The following is a 21,554-nucleotide window of genomic DNA, read 5'->3' as shown; positions in this document are numbered from 1 at the left end:
TGTGTATTAAGTGTTAGAAGTGGGTTTTCCACACGCCAAATTGCTGTGTTCTTTCAGAAAGTCGCCGAGTCAGGATCGCTTTTCACTCACTTTCAGCGGGAATTCGAACACGATGAGTTTTCATTTAAAAACAGCATAGGCCTGAATCTCAGATAATTCTACGACTATTTTAAAGCAAGACAAGGAAGGAGACCAACAACCTTAAATTTGAAACATTAGACACAGGAGACACCAACCACCGTGGCCCGAGCACCACATGAAGCCCCACCGGACTCGGGGCTCCGTGCGGATCATCTCTTACTATTTGTATTATTATATCAATATTAATTTAAACAAAAATAAATAAATAGAAAGAGAAGTCGACCCTCTCTAGCTTTCAATTAAATCCTGAAAAAGAACCTGAAAAGAACGACATCCACGTTAAGAGACAGGAACGATTGTTTGACATTGATCTCGGTTAACAAAGACGTTTCCTTCCAGCGGGAAGGACATTGTGTGCATAAGCAAAAACAGCGTCTCAATATTGCACTCAAAAAGTTGCAGACGCTGACGGCGAAAAGCATGTAGCATTAGCTTGCTAGCAACAACGGAAAAGCATACATGTGTGATAAATGCAAGAGTATTGTTTGATAATGACATACACATGAAACATGTCTTCAAATATGAACTAAACGTGTCTAGTTTTTATTTGAAGACATGTTTCATGTCGTGTCCAGTTAATTTTTTCATATAAACTAGACAAGTTTTAAATGGATTGGTCTGGACTCACCTAGTCTGCAATTTAAGTAGTTGTTGCTGGCAGCTGCTGCTCCTGTAGATGTGGATTGAGACCAGAGTGCCCAGTAGATGTGTTGATACACAGTAGTTCCCTTATTTCGACAATACTAAATCATTATTTGTTAAGAGTTTCTGTGTAGGTAGGTGAGAGACTATCAAGATAAAATGAGTGGTTTTGAATAAATGGAACCCAGTCGGCTAAGAGAGCAACTCAGCAACCCTCCCACATCCATGGACGTGAACTCGGGAGAACGGCTCTGCTCACAAAAACATAAAGTCATCTATTATGTTTTATTTCATTTATTTATTGCTCTTTAGAGAAAATAAAAAAATATATATATCGCTGTATTTATTCTTAGAAAAATAAAATGATCCACTCTGAAGGATAAGTCTATGTTTTCATCAAATTAAGAGAATTTCTTCATGCTTCCAGAGCGACGAGGCCAACAGACATGTGGTCATATCTCACGGTGGAATACAGGAAGTTCTCACTGCTGCAGTGGTCCCTTCGTATAACCAGAGAATGTCTAATAGGAAGACGGGCTCTGGTTTAACGGACCCTTTACACTTTTTTTATGTTAGGAATTGAAATAAGGCACTTGAATTTAAAATAAAGTAGTATTATCGAACACGTCTCCACATTTTAGAAAAATTAAGCGTTTTAGAAAAAAATTAAAATCACTATTCCTGCGCTCACTGATATTGAGGCTTTACGTAAATTCATATAAAATCCATAAAATCGTCTTGCAATATGCAAAGGAAAATATACAGTGAGTTTACCTTGTTTAGCCACAGGCAAGTTATTTTTGGGGTGTTTTGCTAGTTTAACGGCAGGCTGTTTGTTGTGTTACCCTAGTTTGCTAGAAGCAAAAGATTAAATATTTGGTTGTTAAGCCTCAGGCTAGCTGTTTGTTGCTGTGTATTTTGATAATTTGGTCATAAGCTACCTAATTGTTTGTTAAGCTAGTTTAACCACTGGGGTTATTTGTAAACATTGTCAGCGCTCAATGCCATCAACACAATATTCATAATTCAGTGCAGTGCATGTCGAAATGTAACACACACAGTACTTCACAATCATTGGTCCAAGTCCTTGTGCGTCTAGCACTCAGGCAACCGGGGGCTTCCCCCGCAAGCATTTTAAAACGTACTGACATCGTTCAGCCTTTCTGCAGCTCTAAGACAAAGTGTGAGAGGAAGTTGATGTCCGTCTCGGTGGGGTGTCGCTGGAGAACCAGGCCCACCGTGCTGTCCTGACCAGGGAACACCTGGCACAGGCTGTCCCTGAGTCTGGCCGTCTCATCCACGCCCCTCTCTGGACCAGCCTTCCAACCCCCAATGCGGGTGACTTTTCCTGGGCTGGCAGCTCTGCCCGGCGCGCTCTTCTTCTTCCCGCCAGCCGCCCGTATCCCCCTCGGTTCTGGCTCTGGAGCCGCTCCCCCCGGTGTCAGGTCGCGGTACTGCAGGACTTCCGTCTTGGCTCGTGGGAGTTTGGAGGAGGGGAAAGGGGAGGCGACGCCAGCGAAGGAGTGGCTGCCCGGGTAAGGAGTCCTGAAAGGAGGAGGAGGGGGAGGAGGTTAAAGCTGACATATTATACCACCAGGTGTGAGTGTGAATAGCCTTTACAAGCCGTCTTAAAAATCTGCCTCTTCTGACATCACAAGTTGGTTTGTCCACCTAGATGCATGACGGATAGATGGGCAACGTTTGCTACTGTCCACTGGGTAGGCTGGTAGACTGATCAATCCAGCATACATCTAGGTGGACACGCCAACTTGTGATGTAAGAAGAGGCAGAACTTCAAAACGGCTTGTAGCGGCCAATCACACTCACACCTGATGGTATAATATGTCACCTTGAAAAAAGGATTGGCACTACCGCCAATTCAAATACAAACTTTGCATTTCTGACTCCTATGGCTTTTCTTGCCATCTGTCAGGTCGAATTTTTCAACAAGTTTGTGCGATATGAGCACTATAATGCTTTGTAGCTCTTCCAAATTAGTTTGTACACTTTGATTGTTGTCGGCCTCACAGTTCACTGGTGTCGTGAGTTTGCCTGTTTTGTGCGTTTACCTGTGTTCTGAGCACTGAGCAGATGTTTGTTGTGCCAACTGTGCTGCATGTTACCTGTTTTGCGACTTTACCTGTGCTGTGTGTTAACGATGTGCGTTGTGCGGATACCAGTGCTGTGTGTTAACGGTGTGCGTTGTAACTTTACCAGTGCTGTGTGTAAACGGTGTGCGTTGTAACTTCACCTGTGCTGTGTGTTAGCGGTGTGCGTTGCGTGTTTAGCAGTGCTGTGTGTTATCGCTGTGCATTGTGAGTTTACCTGTGCCTTGTGTTAACGGTGTGCGTTGTGACTTTACCAATGCTCAGAGCGTAAGAAATGGTCCAGGTGTGGCCCTCCTCGGCCAAGAGGGTCGTCTGGCACCATGAAGAGATCTCCAACAAAGGTGTACTGAAGGAGCCTGCATGGGGAGAAAAGCAACCAGGAGACTGTCAACAAACTGTCATCAACGTGGATCCAACGTGGCGCCAATTTGAAAGTAAAAAAAATAATAATAATTTCATGATTTCATGATGTCGGATTATTTTCATGTATTATCGGGAAGTTTTGATTTTCTCAGGAATATTGTGTGGCATTTTTTTTAAATTAGGTTAAAAAACATCTCAATAATAACATCTCGATGTGGGAGTGTGTGGATGAATGCTGGTTTAGGCAGCCTCACCTGGCCAAGTCTAATTGGACTCTGGGGCTGGGTGAGGTTGCACACCTGTGCACACTCATTCAGTAATCAGTGTGCACAGGTTAAACCATTCATCCCCACACACACACTCAGGCTACGTTTACACGATGACGGTCTGAACAGAAGACGCAAAAGTGGCGTCGCGTCTTCACTTTTTATTCCGTGTTTAGACGAGCGTTTTCGGGAGGAAATCTGCGTGCATACGGTGACGCGAAAGTGTGTGGAATTCGATTGGGTATGCATGCCAGGCGGCTAGGTGGTGCTGTGATACACTATCACACAACACCGCCATGTCGGAGCGCATGCGTATAATCTTCCTTCTTCTCTTATCCGTGCCGCAAAAAACAAAAAGATCCTTCTCTGTTCAGTAATACTATACTGTACATATCCTGTACATTTCGTGGAAAGACTCCTGTACGCTTGTTAGAGCTGCCAGAGCAGCTTGAAGGTCCGACGCATGGAAATAATCTGACATGTTTGTTTATTTCCTTGTACTGGCACATGTATGTGACGTAAACGCGTACGTGACGTGAGCAGATCTGAGCAGTGTTTTGCGTCTTCGCAGTCTAGACGGAAACGCTACGGCGGAGCGTATTCAACTTTTCCACTCTGGAGGGTGGTTTCAGATTTATGCGTTTTCATTCCCCAAATACGCTGTCACCGTCTAAACGAAAGGCACTTCCGATAAAATATTTTGTCGTTTTTACCCGCAAGCGTCCTCGTGTAAACGGGGCCTCAGACGGAGATCTCCTGCATGGCAACATGCAGCCCAATTGCCATGAAATCTTACAATAAATCTTCCGACACCCCCACCCTGCATCCTTTGTCTGGGGGAGCCCAACCAATTCAACCTGGGTGGCGTGCAGCATTCCTACACGAGTAATTCTTATTGTCCATGATTTCCTGTACCTCTTTCATATCTTATGCAATCTTTCAATTCCTTTATCCAATAGCTAATTTAATATATTTCGTCACACTTCTCAAACTTTGTCGTAGAAATGTGTGATCTTCCTGAACACTTCTCTCCGTTGGTCAGAATAAAACGGCATTGTTTGACCTCTTTTTGATGATGTCCATCCACGCCTGGGACTCGTCCAGGAGGTCACGCAGGTTATCGTTGGTAACGATGACGCCGTCGGTCGTCTGGGCCAGATGCAGCATGAACCTGACGGGAACAGGCAAAGGTCAGAGGTCAGCAAGGGTACGCAACTGCAACAGATTTACATAACAGACTTGGTAGAGAACAATGTTTTCAACAGCCTATTAAACAATATATATATGTTTTTAAGTGCATTGCTAAGCGAGGCGCCACACCTACGTCTGGATCGTGACCCATTTGGAGTCAGGACCACAGAAGCGCTGCTCTATAGATTGGACTGGTCTGGACTGACCTGTCGTCGTACGAGTTGATCCTCTTCCCCAGCACCTCCCGGGAGGGCGTGTAGGAGAGCAGCCCCAGCTCCTGAAGCTCCGTCAGGTAGTGTTGCTCTGGAGAGCGAAACAAACACACCTACGGTCAAATACATCATGACCCACAGCCACATAGTCCCACACTCTGAACCATTAATGGGGGAATTCCAGACAGCCTCCGCTGTGCCTGTAAATGCACTCATAATTCACCAGCTTCCCTCACTCAGACTTCTGGAGTAATTAACTTATTAACAGAGTGGGTGTGACGACGCTAGATAAGACATTCCTGGTGGTACCACCAGCCCTAGAGGAAAATCACAATACACAGATTCTTTCTATTGTTTGAAACACTGGGAGAATGATTATCTTCTCCCTAGCTCAAAAGGACTTACGAGGGGGGGAACCACAGGTTGCAGAGTTACTTCCCCGTTCGTCCAGGAAGTGCACGTATACTTCAGGAAGTGCATGTTTGTTCACCCTTCAGGAAGTGCACGTATACTTCAGGAACTGCATTGCATTGCAAGTCTAGGGGGTAACCCTGGTACCTTTGATCTTGGGGTCTAAGGGGTCACCCTGGTACCTTTGATCTTGGGGTCTAAGGGGTCACCCTGGTACCTTTTGATCTTGGGGTCTAGGGGGTCACCCTGGTACCTTTTGATCTTGGGGTCTAGGGGGTCACCCTGGTACCTTTGATCTTGGGGTCTAGGGGGTCACCCTGGTACCTTTTGATCTTGGGGTCTAGGGGGTCACCCTGGTACCTTTTAATCTTGGGGTCTAGGGGGTCACCCTGGTACCTTTTGATCTTGGGGTCTAGGGGGTCACCCTGGTACCTTTTGATCTTGGGGTCTAGGGGGTCACCCTGGTACCTTTTGATCTTGGGGTCTAGGGGGTCACCCTGGTACCTTTTGATCTTGGGGTCTAGGGGGTCACCCTGGTACTTTTTGATCTTGGGGTCTAGGGGGTAACCCTGGTACCTTTGATCTTGGGGTCTAGGGGGTCACCCTGGTACCTTTGGTCTAGGGGGTAACCCTGGTACCTTTGATCTTGGGGTCTAGGGGGTAACCCTGGTACCTTTGATCTTGGGGTCTCGTTTCTGCCTCCACTGGGGCAGGAAGGTGCTGATCCGTCGGTGGCCTCGGGTCCAGAAGTGCTGGACGGCCAGAGCGATGCCACGGCACGAAAAGAAGTGGCCCAGACCATGACTGCACCACACACACACACACACACACACACACACACACACACACACACACACACACCATCAATACAAAGCTTCCCAGGGCGCCACCCGATGAGCCACACCAATAGACAGATGGACATTGGCAAAACACAAGCCGCATACATAGGGATAGGTTTGGGCCCTCTTCAGGCGAACGGCTTATGTATCTGTCCTAACATGCAGCGTTTAGATATGGAATATAATGTTATTGTCAGGGGCGGCGCCTCTACTGAGGGCATCATTACTTTAATGCCCACTGTTGGTATTTAAAGAGTTCCCTTTCAGTTTAATATCAGTTTTATTTTCACTTACTCTTACTTATTGTCACACATTGTGTGGCTGTTTTATTTTTAATGGAGAGCAAGCATACTGTTTTGCTTGCAACACAACACAGACTTTCAAATCTTGAATGTACTTCTACTAAAATAGGTAACACAGACATGCACATTAATATGTTTATATTTCGTACTCGGGACACTATAAACACGATAAAAACCGTCCACCTCATGGCCACGTTGCTCCCGTCTATGATGATCATCCTCAGCCCGGGGTCTCCGGGTTGGGCAGGCAGCTGGAGGTCAAAGGTCTGCCGGAGACCCTCCAGGAAGCGCTGCTCTCCGGTGACCAAGGCGCCTGTCGACCAAGGCGCCGCCAGGAAGCCCTGCGGCGGATCCTTCAGTGCCGGGCCGGGGAGATGGAGGAGGGGTTGGTGTTGGTGAGCTGGGTCGGGCGGGGGGAAGGGGTAGGGGAACTCGGCCGAAGGATTGGAGGTTTTGTTGTTTTGGCCAGTAGGGGGGAGGTGGCCTGGGGCTTGGGGGTAGATGAAGGGGACATGGGGCTGGGGCTGGTGGGAATAAGGTAGCAGGGGTGAAGTTTCAGGTTTTTTTGCCTTCTGACCCGCGTGGGGGAGATGGCGGGGGGTAGGTCCCGGACCCAGGCCGGTGGCGGGGTAGGTAAGCAGCGGGGGGCCCCTGACTTCTGGCGGCGGCGGCGGCGTCGCCGTGGAAACGGAAGGCTTGGGTAGAGGTCCCTGGGGTCGGAGCGCGACGCTCGGTTTCCTTTCTTTCGGGGCGATTTGGGCCGGCGTCAGGTGACCTCCTAGCCTGCCTCTTTCCTCCTCTCCGGGGCCCGTCCTCCTCGCCTCCCACTCCAGCAGCCCCTCTTCCCCCTCCTCCTTGGGCACGCCCAGCGTCCCCGCCTCCCGCTGCAGCCGGAGGATCAGCTGGTGGGTGGAGAGGTCGGGGAGGCTGCCGTAGACCTCCGCTACCTTCTCCTCCTTGTAGCCACAGCTGGCGGCCGCCCTCTTCACCACCGCCAGGACAAAGTCCTCCTCCGGGTCCCCCCGGCCCTCGTCTCTGGAAGGTTCTCGTCGCATTCTCCTCCCTTTTTCACCCGTCCCCGCTTCACCGACCTCAGTCTCCGTGGGGTAGTTTCTCTGGGCCTGGCGACTTTTATTGAGGAAGTCGATTATGGGCAGGTCGCTCTTCGGACTCAACTTGACTTGGCCGCTTCGGTCTCCGCGCTCCGGGCTCCTGCCGCTGCAGTCCTGCTCCTGCTGCACCAGGTCCAGGATCTGGGAGGCCTCCCTGGGACCCGTGCGGGCTAGGACCTGCCTCACCACCTGCTCCGTGTAGCCCATGGCTGTGAAGAACTTCAGCAGCAGCCGGAACTCCTTCTGGCTGCCCAGGGAGAGCACCGCCTCGCCGTCCTCCATATCCCCCTCCTCCGGTTCCTCCTCCACCTTCCCCTCGAGCGCCTCCGCCCTGACCGCTTCCTCCTCCTCCGGGCGCTGCTCGGCTCCATCTCCTCCGCCGCCTCCTCCTCCTCCTCCTCCTCTTCCCCCGTTTCCGACAGCCGTGTGCCCGGGTGGGCCCGACGCGTCCCAGGGTGGGAGGTCTTCCGCCGGGGGACCTGTGAGACCCCACCCAGGTCGCTCTGTAGCCGGCGACGGGTGCTCTGCCACCAAATGCGGCGCGGCTCGGCGACGCTCCGCCTCCTGGCCATCGGGATCCCGGGCGCCTTCCGGCCCGAGACGAGCGAGGGCGTTGGAGGCGAGGGCGCTCGCGATGTTCCCCGACTCCCAGCCCAGTCTCGCGGGGCCCCCGGACACGGGGCTAGGTGAACCGTGGTCCGTTGGTTGGTCTAGACACTCTGAGGAACGATCCAAAGAACCGGGGCTGGAATAAAGACCAGACTCTTTCACCAGGGCCAGCAGGCCCTGCTTGGCCGCCTCGGGGAGCGCTAGAAGTTCCGGGGTATGCTTGTCCTCCCATTTCCTCACCAGACAATTGAAGGCCCGGCTTGAATCCAGGGACTTTCCCAGGGCCCGGCTGCCTGTTTCGGGGCATTGGTCCTGGGTGATATGGAACCTTTCCAACAGGTCTGTGATAAGGGAGTAGGCCTGTACTACTGGCTCTGTGAGGCCAGAGATAAGCAGGCAACCATGGGAGCCGACCTGAATCAGGTGAGAGAAAACCATGTCAAGTTTAAGTCTGTCGATCCCATCGATAAAATTGACGGTCTCAACACGCTTTTCTAGATCAAAATATTACCACCGATATTGACAAATCGGATTACACTTAAAGCGTAATGGACCTCGCAGAAATGGAATATAATATTCATGTTATACAGTTGGTTGCCATCTACAACCCCGCCGCTAGATGCTATTACATTTTACACACTGATCCCTTTACATCTCAACATAGGGAAATTATATTTGTTCATGTCGAAGGGGAGAAACAAGCTGAATAATTTTGTCAAAAATAACATTATATTGCCCAAATGTATTCATTGAAAGGTTCTCTATCTCTGGAGATCTCCACAGTACGGCAGTTTAACTGTCATCCAGACTTCATTCTACAAAACTAATCGAATTAATCTCCAAATAGAACAAACTAATAGTATGGGAGAAAATATGTATTGAGGCTTAAAATAACTATTTGGAACACCTTGTCCATCTGTTTGATGCCAGTGTGGAACAAAGCTGAGTTAACAGAGGGCCCTGTTCCAAGGGATTCCCTTTGTCATTCATAAAACCACCTGACAGGCTTCTGCTAGGAGCCCCGCATCTCTTTGATTAAACCAGAGGCACGGCCGCGACCCCCTTTATGACATCCTGAGGAGCTTCCATCAATAGATCACCATCAGGTTAAGAAACGTTGTTGGGTTGGTGGGGGACAGCTGCCCTCAGAAACCTCCTTGCAAACTTTCAGAGAGACGCAGGGCGAACTCCCATCTGAGGCCTCGGATTATTGTATTGTATGCCTATTCTATTGTTTGTTGATGATTGTTGTGATGTATCATTGTTTCTAGTATTATTACAAATATATATGACCATAATTGTCGTTTTTGGAAATCTCATCTGTCTTGGACGCAATATCTGGTAAAGGAATTGCCACGACAGTGGTTACTTTATGCAAGTGGTAATAAAGCCTTAATCTTTCAAACCTAGTCCTTCTCGACCTTCGAGTACTAGATTGCGGGTTTTTATCCACAACAAGCTCCATGCATACCACAATATATGCGGATGTGTTTTTGATCAGGCAGTCCATGAACAACCCCTGGGCTCCGCAGAACACACAGTGCAGGAACCCCGGGTACGACACTTCTTGTTGTTGTTCCTCGTTGACCAGGCCTCGGACAAACAGCTGTCACAAGAAGAAAAAAATAATGCAAATTACTTTCAAAGTAAGAGCAATGTAATGTCACCGCAAGGAGAGGAGTCCATAATAATACATACACCTAACCCTATTAACCAGGAGTTAAAACTTTAGACACAAAATAGTTAAAACGATAAATTATGAGATTCAAATTTCATACAAGAAGTAGTCGATCGATCGATACGTATCAACCTGTCTGTCTTTCTGTCTAGTATATATCTGTCTCTGTCAATCATCGTGTATGTATAAAAATTTGTATTGATACAAGTTGGAAAATTAATTTGGTCTTTAAGACGCATTGTGACTCAACGCATTCATCTCGGTGTAATCACCCAGGTGGGCCGTGTTTTGGTCTAGGCCGCCCTAATACATTAAGACTAGAATGATGTGTCATATCTGTTGGTGAGTTGCGAGGTTTATGGACCTTCAGAGAATTTGAATGTTGATTTAATATCTGTTGGTGAGCTGCGTTGTTTATGGACCTTCAGAGGTATAATGTTTGCTTTATTGCAAATATTATTGCTTTTTGCGGAAAGCTAACAGGAAGAGGTGTCAGTTAAATAACTACATTGCAGAGGGTCGGGAAGGGATACAGGCGGTGATTGGAACAATAACGCAGCATTAATAAAAGGTAATAGAATAGGCCGGCTCTACAGACAGTGGTGTAGTCTACGTGATACGCAGGTATACGCCGTATACCCACTAGGAACGCACCAGGATTTGCGTATACCCACTTAAAAATGTGCACGGATACGTATCAATTGTCTTGTGACAGATCTTTTACTTCTGTGTTTATTTTTCGCAAATACCGGTTGGGTATAACTGCAATAAAATACTTTTAGCAGGGGAAGTTATCTCCTACATTCACCATACATAAAATTCCCCCTGCGCGCTCGCGCTCTGCCCCGTCTCTGTTACGAAGCGCGAAGCTGCCCCTGCATCTCTGCATGTTAGTTGGCGGGCCGAGCCCCTCCTTCTCGCGCTGTGATTAGCATCCCACACAGATTGAAAGTTAAACGCGGTAAACAATTGGCCAAACAGTTAAAACAACTGGAAAAAACGTTAAAAAACACAACACAAACACTTAGAGTCCCAGGATACATGCTACAATAACATTCAACATTACAATATGAAAAGCAAACTACACACATAGTGTCAACTTGCTGCTGCAAGTTGAGCTTGCAGCAGCAGATGCCACTACCAGAGCTACGGAGACTAGCAAAGACACAACAGAAAGAAAAGTGTGTGTGTGTGTGTGTGTGTGTGTGTGTGTGTGTGTGTGTGTGTGTGTGTGTGTGTGTGTGTGTCCACTGTCCACTGTCCAGTCCTCCCATATTAATGTGTAAACCACATAACAAGTAGTCAACAGAAGACAATGTTTTAATCCCACTGTATATCTCCTTGTTACTTTTAGATGAGAACCCCTGGCCAGCCTTTCGGACTGGGTGTCAGGCTAGGGAATTTAAAAACAGGCATCCTTGGTTAGAGTAGAGGGGAAAAAAAGTTAGGTAAATGTCAGCCAACATGCAGTTGGTATGCACAATTGAAATTCATAATGTTAATCACTATGCAAATGAGAGTATAGCTAATTCATGGTCATTTTTAAGGTGCAGTAATTTCACACTTTCACACAATTAAATTACTGTATGGTATGTTTAGATAACAACAGCAAGAGCAATTGAAAGAGTGAAACATTAGTCTCCTGTCATCTCCTTCTCATGCACTGGTTAGCCATGGTTGTAAACAGTTCATTAAATTATTTTGAGTAGATTTTGTCCTTGTTTAGCATGTGCTATTGCTACTATAGATATACAAAGGACAACTTGTCATTTTTGTGTTCTATTTGTTCACACTGTTATTAAAACTGATAAACCTATTCAGCTTTCCATGATTGTTGATAATAGTTATACTCTTATATCAGCGGGTTGTAGACCCCTGCGTTGGTGAGTGTGGTGCGACACCCCATGAGCGCCACACACGTACACGTACCGGTGGGACGGGTTTGTACGAGGCTGGGAGGGAATCATCACAGTATACCCTACCCACTACAATAAAATAGACTACACCACTGTCTAATACATTTCACTTTTTACTCAAGGCAAAATGATGGAGTTAGACTGACCTTAGCAGCGGCCACATTGTGGCTCGCACCCCGCAAGTTGAGCCACATCTGCCCATCGTTGTGAGGCACATCGTCGGTCCCGATCCCAAATGAAACCCGGAATATCTTCTCCACTGAATGTCGCTGGGACGTTAGAGAATCCCGCAACGTACCGGCGCAGGCGAACTCATCCTTCACCATTAGCTCACCCTCCCTCTCGGAACCGCTGCGCGACGGGTCCATCAACCCAGTCTCTCTCTCTCCAACCACCTCCCAATCTCTCTGAAACGACCTATTGGTTATTGGGGGACCGACACATCGAAAGGGAATGGAGAGGTAGAGGCTGAAACATTGGGACAATTGCTGGCTAAGTTGTCTGATATTACGCTACTTTATGCATTGTTGAAGTAGAGCTAGCCCTAACTTCTCCTACCTACTTTGTTGGACGGCTTGATCTGTGTCTGCCTTTAAGTTTCGTCTTTACTTCCCTTCTCTCTCATTTGAGCAGGGGAAGAACTGGTCGTAACTTTAGTGGTCCAAAATGTTGGCACTCGATTATGATAATAAAGGCGACAAAAAAGCGGAATATTCTACATTATAACTTGATGATGGTTGACCGTAGCTAGCCGCTGTCTCCTATTTCACTATAATGCAAAGTTTCGTAGTCCGGACGAACCCAAACAAAACGAAAGTGGCAACGACGCGCCAGACTGGGGCGGTCCCCCAGGCTCTTCATGGCGGTTGCCTTGATCCAAGGGTCCGAGCGTACAGGGGGAGTTGCTTCTCTCCGTTACCAACCAGTCAATGATCCGGACGCACTGTGACTGGTCTCTTGATTGGTTGGTAAAAGAGATTTGTGCCGCCCAGTTTACGTTCCGATATTTATCTCGGAAACCAAGTGAATAGTTGATCTTAGTTACGTCAATAACAATATTTTCGACGAGTCTTTTGATGTGTCTTTATTGTTTTATTTTAAGAGATAAAGAACTGTAATGTCAACACATATGTAGCATTTAGGGTGTATCATAATAAAGTATACATTCTTCTTCCTAATAAAAGACGTCAAAACACGACCCAGATTGGCCAGGGGAATTCCATTAACGTCACGAACTTGTTTTTCCCCCTTGAGCTTGTGCAGCGCACGCGTCATCAGAGTCCAGGAAACAGACGAAGAGAGGGAGACTTCATGATGGGCTGGAAAATTAGTATTGTGAACCGACAGAAAGAATTATTAAATAATAGTTAGTGAATTATTTATTAATAGTGTAGTTATTATAATTTATTAAGTGAATTATAACCGATTTGTCAATTAAATGGAAATTAATTAATTAATTAAATCAAATATGATCCTTTCAAATCACGTTGAGGTGAAAGGGGTGCAATGTGCAAACCATAAAAAACACACAGAAGTGGAACTTGTGGGATGGACTTAATCAGTTTCACTTCTCGTTTTATTCAATGGTGCCTACATATATATTAGGTGAGAGAACCTCACCTAATTCAATTTTCCTTGTCAAAAAATATCTACTTAGGCCTGAATCCTAAAATCTCCCAGATGATCCGTTTACAGGTGAGGTTTGATTTGTTGACGGCATTTGTGAAAAAAATATGCTTATAAACTTAGTTACTTACGTGACCGAACTAAGGTTGACATGAAACGTATGGCTCTAGTTACAATTCTTTGTTTGACGGGTTTAATTAAACGATGAACTATTGATTACAACCAGGAATATTGTTGCTGTCTTCTTGCATTTGGTTTCGATTGGAGGTATCAATGGTAAATACAAGTTGAAATGGGCCTATAGCCCAATGCGGCCATGATGAGGCGCATTGGTTTTAATAATGTAGGCTAATAAACCACCACGGAGTTTCCAGGTATCGGAAAGAAATGCACGGCCTATTTCACCTCTGCCTGTTAACTTTCCACCGCCAAACTTCAACCCGGAGATGTAGGCCTATTCTCCGTTCAAACCACATTTACTAACAACGATTAGATACGTGTTTCTTTCATCAAAAACATTGTTGCTTTTTACAGAAAGTTAACAGGCAGAGGTGTCGTTTAAGAACTACAATGCCTACTCCTAGAACGTTATTGGCTAATCAGGATTAAGTATATAACATTAACGTGGTATCCTTTTAATATGTAGGCCTCAATCAATGTCATATGTATTACGGTATATTACCATATTTGAACAGATGGGGGCGCCCTTGCTTCAAAATGTGAATAATGAACTTGATAATAGCACTAGGGCAATGTAGGCCTAGTACAGGGGTCAGCAAACTTTTCAACATGCAGTGCCAGTTTGACATTTTTTTTTGACATTTTCTCTAGCAACAATATATTAAATATTAAGCTGAATTATGACACAGTGACCAAAAACATTTCCAGAAGACCTGGAATTGTCTTATTTCCATATAGTCCAAAATCATGCATCAACATTTTAAATGTTTTTTTTGTTGTTATATTTGCTACATGGGCTTACAAATTATAATTACATATGTCCCATCTAAAAACACCACTTTCAGAATCTCATTCAAAAACATAGTTGCACTGTGAGAAATGTAAAAAACAAGAATAGATGAGAATGTTAGATCATTTTATCATATTTGCACTGGGAGGAAATGCCCAAAACAGAATAAAGTGCAAAAAATATCAGTAGTAATAATTCAGCTGCCGTATTGTGCGGTGACATTTTTTAATAATAATAATAAAATAAAAAATGAGTTTTTTAATTTATTTTTTTAAGCGTGCCAATTATTATGCTGCCACGTGCTAGTGGTGGCTACCGACCCCTGGCCTAGAGCGACTGACGATGCATAATTTCTCCAAACATGACATGAGAGATTTTTCCATATATTAGTGAACCATGGAACTAAACCAGTGCCATATTCCGGTGTGTGATGAAGCGAGCCTGGTTAGTTGGGAGGTGATTGGCTCTGGGGGGTTCGGACAGATCTTTAAAGCCAGGCATGTTCGCTGGGCTTGGGACGTTGCCATTAAGATCCTCCACTATGACGATGGGTATGTACACTACACTGTTTCATAAAGTGCTGAATTCACACCAAATAAAAATGACAAACAATATTTTTAAACACTTAAACACAATCATATCCAATAATGACATTAATATGCTTTCATACTAATGCAACGTACATTGAATTAATCTTTTCCCCCTGTGTTACCGGCTATTCTATTCTAATTTCGAACAACCATGGTCCAAGTGGTCTCCCTCTCTCTCTCTCTCTCTCTCTCTCTCTCTCTCTCTCTGTTGCTCTCTCTCTTCATTACCCCCATCATCCCCATCTCCCTCTCCTCCCTAACTCCCCAACCTCTCTCTCCCCCGTCCCTCTCTCCCTCTCCCCCGTCCCTCTCCCCTGTCCCTCTCCCCCTCTCCCCCTCCAGGTCGAGCTCAGCCCTGCGGCGGGAGGCAGAGCTGATGCGTCGTGGGGAGAGCCCCTTCGTGGTGAGGGTTTCCGGGGTCTTCCAGGGCCGGCTGCCCTCCGGCGGACCCTCCATCCTGGGCCTGGTCATGGACTACATGGAGCAGGGCTCCCTTGCAGACCTCCAGGTGAGACCGGCCACAGCCCTGTCACTTCCTGTCCCACCGTGAATGACGCAAGGGAACAAGTTCGCTTACCGGAAAACCATCGAGGCAAATGTGTTTTGCAAATTGAATGCTTCGTCTTTGCTGAAACTAGTAAACCAGTTCAGGAGGTTCTCTGTTTCTCTGTGAATTAGGGACATTTGGCGGGATGTTTTCGTACCTGTAGCGATACGAACCAAGTTCAACCAACCATAACACGCTGCTCCCTATATCTTAATCCCCTTCAGCGCCGCAGATACATCGTCTGTTGCATTATTCAGCAGTTAATGCCGTCTTGTTACAGGGCGTCCTGCGTGGGCCCCCGCCCTGGCCCTTGGCCTTCAGGCTCTCTTACCAAGTGGCCCTTGGCATGAACTTCCTCCACACCCTCTCTCCTCCGATGCTCCACATGGACCTGAAGCCCGGCAACGTGCTGCTGGACTCTGGCCTGAACGTCAAGGTGAGTCCCAGGCTCCTGGGCAAAGGCCCGGCGGCCTGCTACGCTCAGCGGCTAGCTACGGTCAACTTCAAGCTCTCGTTATGGCAACAGTAATGTAAGGACCCCTTCGTTCTCCCTCACAGCTGACGGACTTCGGTCTGGCAAGGATCTCACAAAGCATGAGTCAGAAGTCCAAGGTGGGCAGCGCGGAGGACGGCGGGACCACCAGCTACATGCCCCCCGAGGCCTTCGGGAGGGACTACAGGCCCTCTCGCTCCTCGGACATGTACAGGTACAGCTGAGCATGTTTAGCATGAAAAACCGACACTCACATACTGCGCCCCTTTCATACTGCGATCCCCCTCTGCCCCCCCCCCCCCCTCTCACGCTTGCACACACAACACCGGAGGAAGGGCCTGTGAAGTTGGGCGTGGGGTGTGATGCCACTCTTTTGTTATTTTAGAGGGTTTCTCATTCTAGCGGTACATATGAAGCTCGTCAAACTCAGCGTCCTCGTTAAGTTCTTGTCGGGCATCCTGCAACAGAACGCCTATCCATTCATCCCTAGATTTGTTTTGGCACGTGCACTTATCCATTAAGTATACACACCTTAGGCAGGCACGCGTTCAGGCAACACAACGGGCCTCCGTAGCAGATGATTTTGGGAGTTGCCCGTTGTGCGGCGCTAAATCACAGTATCTGTTGATTTACAAGGCGTTGTGGCGATGTGCGCTTAGTTCAGCGGCGTGTTTATTCTTGTTTCAGCTATGGGATCCTGCTGTGGTCCATTCTGACGGGTCAAAAGCCATACACGCGTGAGTTCCATCTCTCTTCCATCGCTCATCAGTGCTGCAGAGACAGAGTAGTGGGACAGGTAACACAACGGTTCTCCTCCCTCCGGGGTGGTCTACTTCGCCCTGCAGATGTCTTCTCCAGCCTCGTGCGTTTCCGGGTCCCAGAAGGGGACCGCCCCCCCCTGGAGAGTATCGACCCAGGCCAGACTGAGGGTCTGAGGCCGCTGGTGGACATGATGGCCCGGTGCTGGCACAGTGTACCCCAACAAAGGCCATCCTTCCTGGGTAGGACTCCTTCCACTGTGTAACACTGAACACACTCGCTGTGTATAAAATAAAAGACAAAACTAAATGGAACAGTGTAGAATGCTATAATTATTTTTGGGGGGGTAATTTGGAGCTTATGAAAAGATTTCAATCAGGTATAGACTAGAATCTCTGTTTCTGATTGGCTCGAACTGTTGCCAGGGGATCAGGTCATCTATTTAAACCAATCCCCATACTGGATTTGCAATAGCACAGATTACACTAGAGATAGCGCTCCCCTGAAGTTGTAAATTTGTGTTTGGTTACTCCGTCTACACAGACTCTGTCTACTCCGTCTGGACAAATTTTAATTTTAAGCCATCTTGTCCATTGATTTCTCAGTTCATTTGTATTTTTCTATAGACTGCATTTCTGTGACTGAGCAGCAGTATGACCTTCATAAGTCTGGCATCACCAGTGCCATCCACTCCACGCAGGCCCTACTGGTAATGCAGCATTCCAGACACAACCTATAACCCCACACAACTATTCCGTAGCCTCGGAACCGGGTTGATGACACAGCACAAATCTTGCCATCAAGTACAAAGTGTGTTCCTGTCTCTGACAATGCTATTTTTCAATTTTCCTTTGTTGTTGTTTTGCCCGATTGTTCTGCCCTTTTTGCCCACGTATCACATATTATCTCAATCCTAGAGTAGACTATCCTTCTCTTTTTTGCTATTGTTTTTGCTTTATTTATTTCTCTTTTTTCTTGCTTTTACTGTATTCCACCCATTCTCACACTTATATTTTCTCTGTTCCTATTTCTAGGACACAAATAGAGAAGAACGAAAGATCTCGGATGGACTCACAGAGCTTCACATAACCCAGCCATGTTGGTTCTATATCTTTTCAATCGTACACAATGAAAGATTAGTTATTAATCTGAACCATAATTATGTTATTTATTGTGCAGCATCACCCCTGAGTAAAAGTAAAACGTGAACAAAATACACAAAAATAAGACACACAATTCGATTTTTTATACTTGGCTAGCCCATTTGATGTGCTAGCTTAACTATTTTGTCAGCTTGCTTGCTATAGTTAGCTGGCTTGCTAAATACAAACAAATATAGCACTGAACTATATACTTAATTCTTTAAATGATTTTTCGTTTTACACAACAGGGAATATAATGTAATATTATTCTTAATTCACTTTCTTCTACTTTCTTTCACACAGCATCATCCATAAATGTGCGAATGGACGACATAACAGGCCCTCCACCAGTTCAGGTATAGGCCTACAGTTGCACCATTCAACTTTGTGTAAGCTGAGCTTTTTGTGTAGCAGTCAGACTACTTTTATTTATTTTATTGATATGCGATGCAGAAGCCTATGTTTACACATAAGGACTAGGACCTCATAATAGTCAACTGGATGACTATTGTCTTGTTGTTTATTGGCTCATACATTTAAAATAAAAATCAACATCAAATATCTAAACGTGTGAATATTTAAGAAAACAAGAGTGTGTTACATTAAGAGGAGCCATTATTTGTCGCATTCAAATTGACCTAGCAGGAATCAGACAGAAATATGCCTCAACATCCATTTTGTTTTTAAGGAGACGGCTGATGATCTAACCAGGAAGAACCGAGACCTGAAGTGTGGCACAGGTAAACACTTTTAAAGGCGAAGTCGTGGTTGGTGTATCACTGCCTGGCCACTGCAATGAGGGAAAACTACAAAATATTAAATCACTGAAAATACAAAACCATCACAGACATAATAAGAATGTTTAAACCCACTTCGATGATGTTCTCTGCTATCTAGAAAAGCCCTCATCTCAGCCAATGAGCTTCTCTGAAACCAAACTTATCAGTGCATCAGCCAATATGGAGCCAGGGTCCTCTTTGAACCTCAACCACGCTCCGAATCCACAACCGGAAGCCACGGCTAGACTTACCGCACCAGGGTCACCGTACCAGGTGAGCTGCTTACAATGGTCCTTGTTGTTGTAGTTAAATGTTTGCCTTTCTTTTTTAATGATTGTAGTTGATTTTGTCCATAGAAGCTGATGTAGTTGAGTTTGCTGATTGTTGCGGAATTGGTGTCCAATGCTGTTGGTCGTTGCTGATTATTGTTGCCGATTGTCATTAATCGTTTTCGGTTCTTTGACCGAATTGTTGCCGAATGGTTGCAGATTATTGTTGGTTGTTACCGATTGCAGTTGATTGTTACTGATTACAGTTGATTGTTACTGATTACAGTTGATTGTTACTGATTACAGTTGATTGTTACTGATTACAGTTGATTGTTACTGATTACAGTTGATTGTTACTGATTACAGTTGATTGTTACTGATTGCAGTTGATTGTTACTGATTACAGTTGATTGTTACTGATTAGATTACAGTTGATTGTTACTGATTGCAGTTGATAGCTGTTGGTTGTTGCTGATTGTCATTAATCGCTTTCGGTTCTTTCACCGAATTGTTGCCGAATGGTTGCAGATTATTGTTGGTTGTTACCGATTGCAGTTGATTGTTACTGATTACAGTTGATTGTTACTGATTACAGTTGATTGTTACTGATTACAGTTGATTGTTACTGATTACAGTTGATTGTTACTGATTACAGTTGATTGTTACTGATTAGATTACAGTTGATTGTTACTGATTGCAGTTGATAGCTGTTGGTTGTTGCTGATTGCTGTTGGTTGTTGTTGATTGCTATTGGTTGTTGCTGATTGCTGTTGGTTGTTGCTGATTGCTGTTGATTGTTACTGATTGCAGTTGATAGCTGTTGGTTGTTGCTGATTGCTGTTGGTTGTTGTTGATTGCTGTTTGTTGTTGCTGATTGCTGTTGGTTGTTGCTGATTTCGGTTGATTGTTACTGATTGCAGTTGATTGCTGTTGGTTGTTTCTGGTTGGTTGTTGACTATAGTTTGTTGCATCTGAATGTTGCTGGAGTGGGTGTTTCATGCTGATTGTTGATTGTTGCTGATTGTTTTTCGTTGTTTCCAACGATTGGTTTGTAGCGCCAGTTCTCCAATCCCGAGCAGCGACCCCTATCCATCAAAAACAGCCACGTGAGTTTTTTTCAGAGAGGCGACGGTAACTACATGCACATCAGCGACGGGTTAGCAGAGAGGAGGCGGCACCCAACAGCACCCCCGAGGTTCAACAGCACACGTCCCAACTCAAAAGGCCACGGAGCACCCACAGGAGAACACTGACTCTGGATCACCTGGGATGATCTTTACCTTTCCCCGCCACTGAAACTCATATTTTGCCAGGAAAAAAAGTTCTATTCGTTTTTTTATACTAACTGCAGCATATTATTTGCATTTCATTCAACTCAATTGACTGGATTCACTCTTCATGTTTTACGATTTTCTTGCAATCGTCTCTAATAAACCTTTGATTAAAAGAAAAAAGCCTTACACAAGCTGAACATTATGTAATAGGGTTAATTGTAAATCGAACATCAACTTGTTTTTATCAGGCTGGTTCCCGGAAAATGCTAAAATCTTTCCTGTTAAAAGTAAATTCATGGTTTTCTAACGATCTGTTATTTTTCAGGCTAAATTAATGACTTTGCTGTAATTGTCTATCTGCCTATCTGTGAGGCCTTTATGATTATTTTGTTTTCTTGTGTTCTTGTGTATTTGTTCATTTTGGGAAGTAAGTCTAAAACAAGTCTAAAATAAACGGCTCTAATTAGCTTAGAAGATTCTGTCACACACTCAGGGCCATTGAGCCAGATGGGTGTGGACAGACTGTGTTGGTCGAGCCCCAGGGTAGTAGAGAGAGCTACCATGGCACCCTGGAGCGACCAGGGTTCACTCGGCATCAGTTCCCACTCTGCCCCCTCGCTCACCCACGATCCATCTGTCACTGGAGCCCCCCCGCAGAGTCACGTCCCCTGAGAAGCACCAGGACACGCTACGGCAACAGGAAGCTCTGTGTGTGTGGTAAAGGGTCAGCTTTCTGTGGTATCTAATGGGGAACGTAAACAAGCATAAGCTAACATGATGGTTGGAGTTCGGAGACGGTATCATATAGGTGTACCTTACGTTTCGGTGGGGTTGTTTTAGGGCAGTACTGGGTGTGTATGTCTGAGGGGGCCTTTTGTGTGATGTATCTGTGAGTCAATTGCGCGGAGTCAAGGTCTTTCTGTTCTCCAAGCAGCGGGGCGCTTGTTATTTGTAGAATGAACAGCTGTCACCATGGAGACGGACTGGTTCAGAGGCCGATGTATAAATACTGGAATTGATTGATGAATGGAGTTTTTATTTTCAAAGCATAAATTACATTTCCACTTGGTTGTATTATATATATCATATTTGATATTGTTTTTATGCTACAGTATGTACTAAGCCTGTTTACCAAATCATGCGTCAAAATAAATAAAGAGAAGGATCAATAAATAGCAGACGTAAAACAGAATAATGTCCATATAGAGCAGAATCAATACATTTCATCGATCTGGAAACAGAGGTTAAATCAAAATCGTCCACCACCCTTCCATCCACCCAATCCACGAGTTCCTTCACCCCATGACCACCACCT

General features: G+C 45.7%; 2 protein-coding genes across 7 annotated transcripts; one reads left to right on the top strand and one right to left on the bottom strand.

Moving 5' to 3' along the window:
- Nucleotides 1-1,061: 1,061 nt before the first annotated feature.
- khnyn (KH and NYN domain containing) lies at nucleotides 1,062-12,661 on the bottom strand. Of its 6 annotated transcripts, none has more exons than XM_060035431.1 (9): nucleotides 12,349-12,660; nucleotides 11,937-12,207; nucleotides 9,668-9,802; nucleotides 6,659-8,610; nucleotides 6,008-6,138; nucleotides 4,918-5,014; nucleotides 4,584-4,691; nucleotides 3,146-3,247; nucleotides 1,062-2,328 (listed from the first exon to the last, which is right to left on the bottom strand). In XM_060035431.1, exons 2-9 carry the CDS (start codon nucleotides 12,156-12,158, stop codon nucleotides 1,938-1,940), a joined length of 3,138 nt encoding a protein of 1,045 aa, XP_059891414.1. In that variant the 5' UTR covers nucleotides 12,159-12,207; nucleotides 12,349-12,660; the 3' UTR covers nucleotides 1,062-1,937. The 6 variants fall into 6 exon arrangements, with proteins under 6 accessions (XP_059891414.1, XP_059891412.1, XP_059891413.1 ...); XM_060035429.1 differs by having other exon boundaries at nucleotides 11,937-12,197; XM_060035430.1 differs by having other exon boundaries at nucleotides 12,353-12,660.
- Nucleotides 12,662-13,328: 667 nt separating this feature from the next.
- On the top strand, nucleotides 13,329-21,266 carry ripk3 (receptor-interacting serine-threonine kinase 3). The gene is made up of 13 exons (XM_060035435.1): nucleotides 13,329-13,485; nucleotides 14,777-14,937; nucleotides 15,319-15,484; nucleotides 15,804-15,959; nucleotides 16,082-16,230; nucleotides 16,704-16,753; nucleotides 16,862-17,017; nucleotides 17,402-17,484; nucleotides 17,810-17,873; nucleotides 18,221-18,273; nucleotides 18,606-18,657; nucleotides 18,815-18,969; nucleotides 20,021-21,266. The coding sequence occupies exons 2-13, from the start codon at nucleotides 14,783-14,785 to the stop codon at nucleotides 20,216-20,218; spliced, it is 1,437 nt and encodes a 478-aa protein (XP_059891418.1). The 5' UTR covers nucleotides 13,329-13,485; nucleotides 14,777-14,782; the 3' UTR covers nucleotides 20,219-21,266.
- The last annotated feature ends 288 nt before the right edge of the window (nucleotides 21,267-21,554 follow it).

This window comes from Gadus macrocephalus, chromosome 17 (assembly GCF_031168955.1).
Source record: "Gadus macrocephalus chromosome 17, ASM3116895v1".
In the NCBI taxonomy this organism is placed as follows: Eukaryota; Metazoa; Chordata; class Actinopteri; order Gadiformes; family Gadidae; genus Gadus; species Gadus macrocephalus.
Note: the sequence above shows the minus strand (reverse complement) of the source record. Positions and strands in the feature narration are given on the sequence as shown.

Bases quoted from the DNA above. Each gene is read 5' to 3' on its own strand.
- khnyn (XM_060035427.1), bottom strand. From the start codon at position 12,158: ATGGACCCGTCGCGCAGCGGTTCCGAGAGGGAGGGTGAGCTAATGGTG. The intron at 4,692-4,917 runs GTCAGTCCAGAC...TGTTCCCGTCAG, and splicing joins ATCAACTCGTACGACGACAG to GTTCATGCTGCATCTGGCCC. The intron at 2,329-3,145 runs GTAAAGTCACAA...TCCTCCTTTCAG, and splicing joins TTCTTACGCTCTGAGCATTG to GACTCCTTACCCGGGCAGCC.
- ripk3 (XM_060035435.1), top strand. From the start codon at position 14,783: ATGGAACTAAACCAGTGCCATATTCCGGTGTGTGATGAAGCGAGCCTG. The intron at 17,485-17,809 runs GTAATGCAGCAT...TCCTATTTCTAG, and splicing joins ACTCCACGCAGGCCCTACTG to GACACAAATAGAGAAGAACG. The intron at 18,658-18,814 runs GTAAACACTTTT...TCTGCTATCTAG, and splicing joins AGACCTGAAGTGTGGCACAG to AAAAGCCCTCATCTCAGCCA.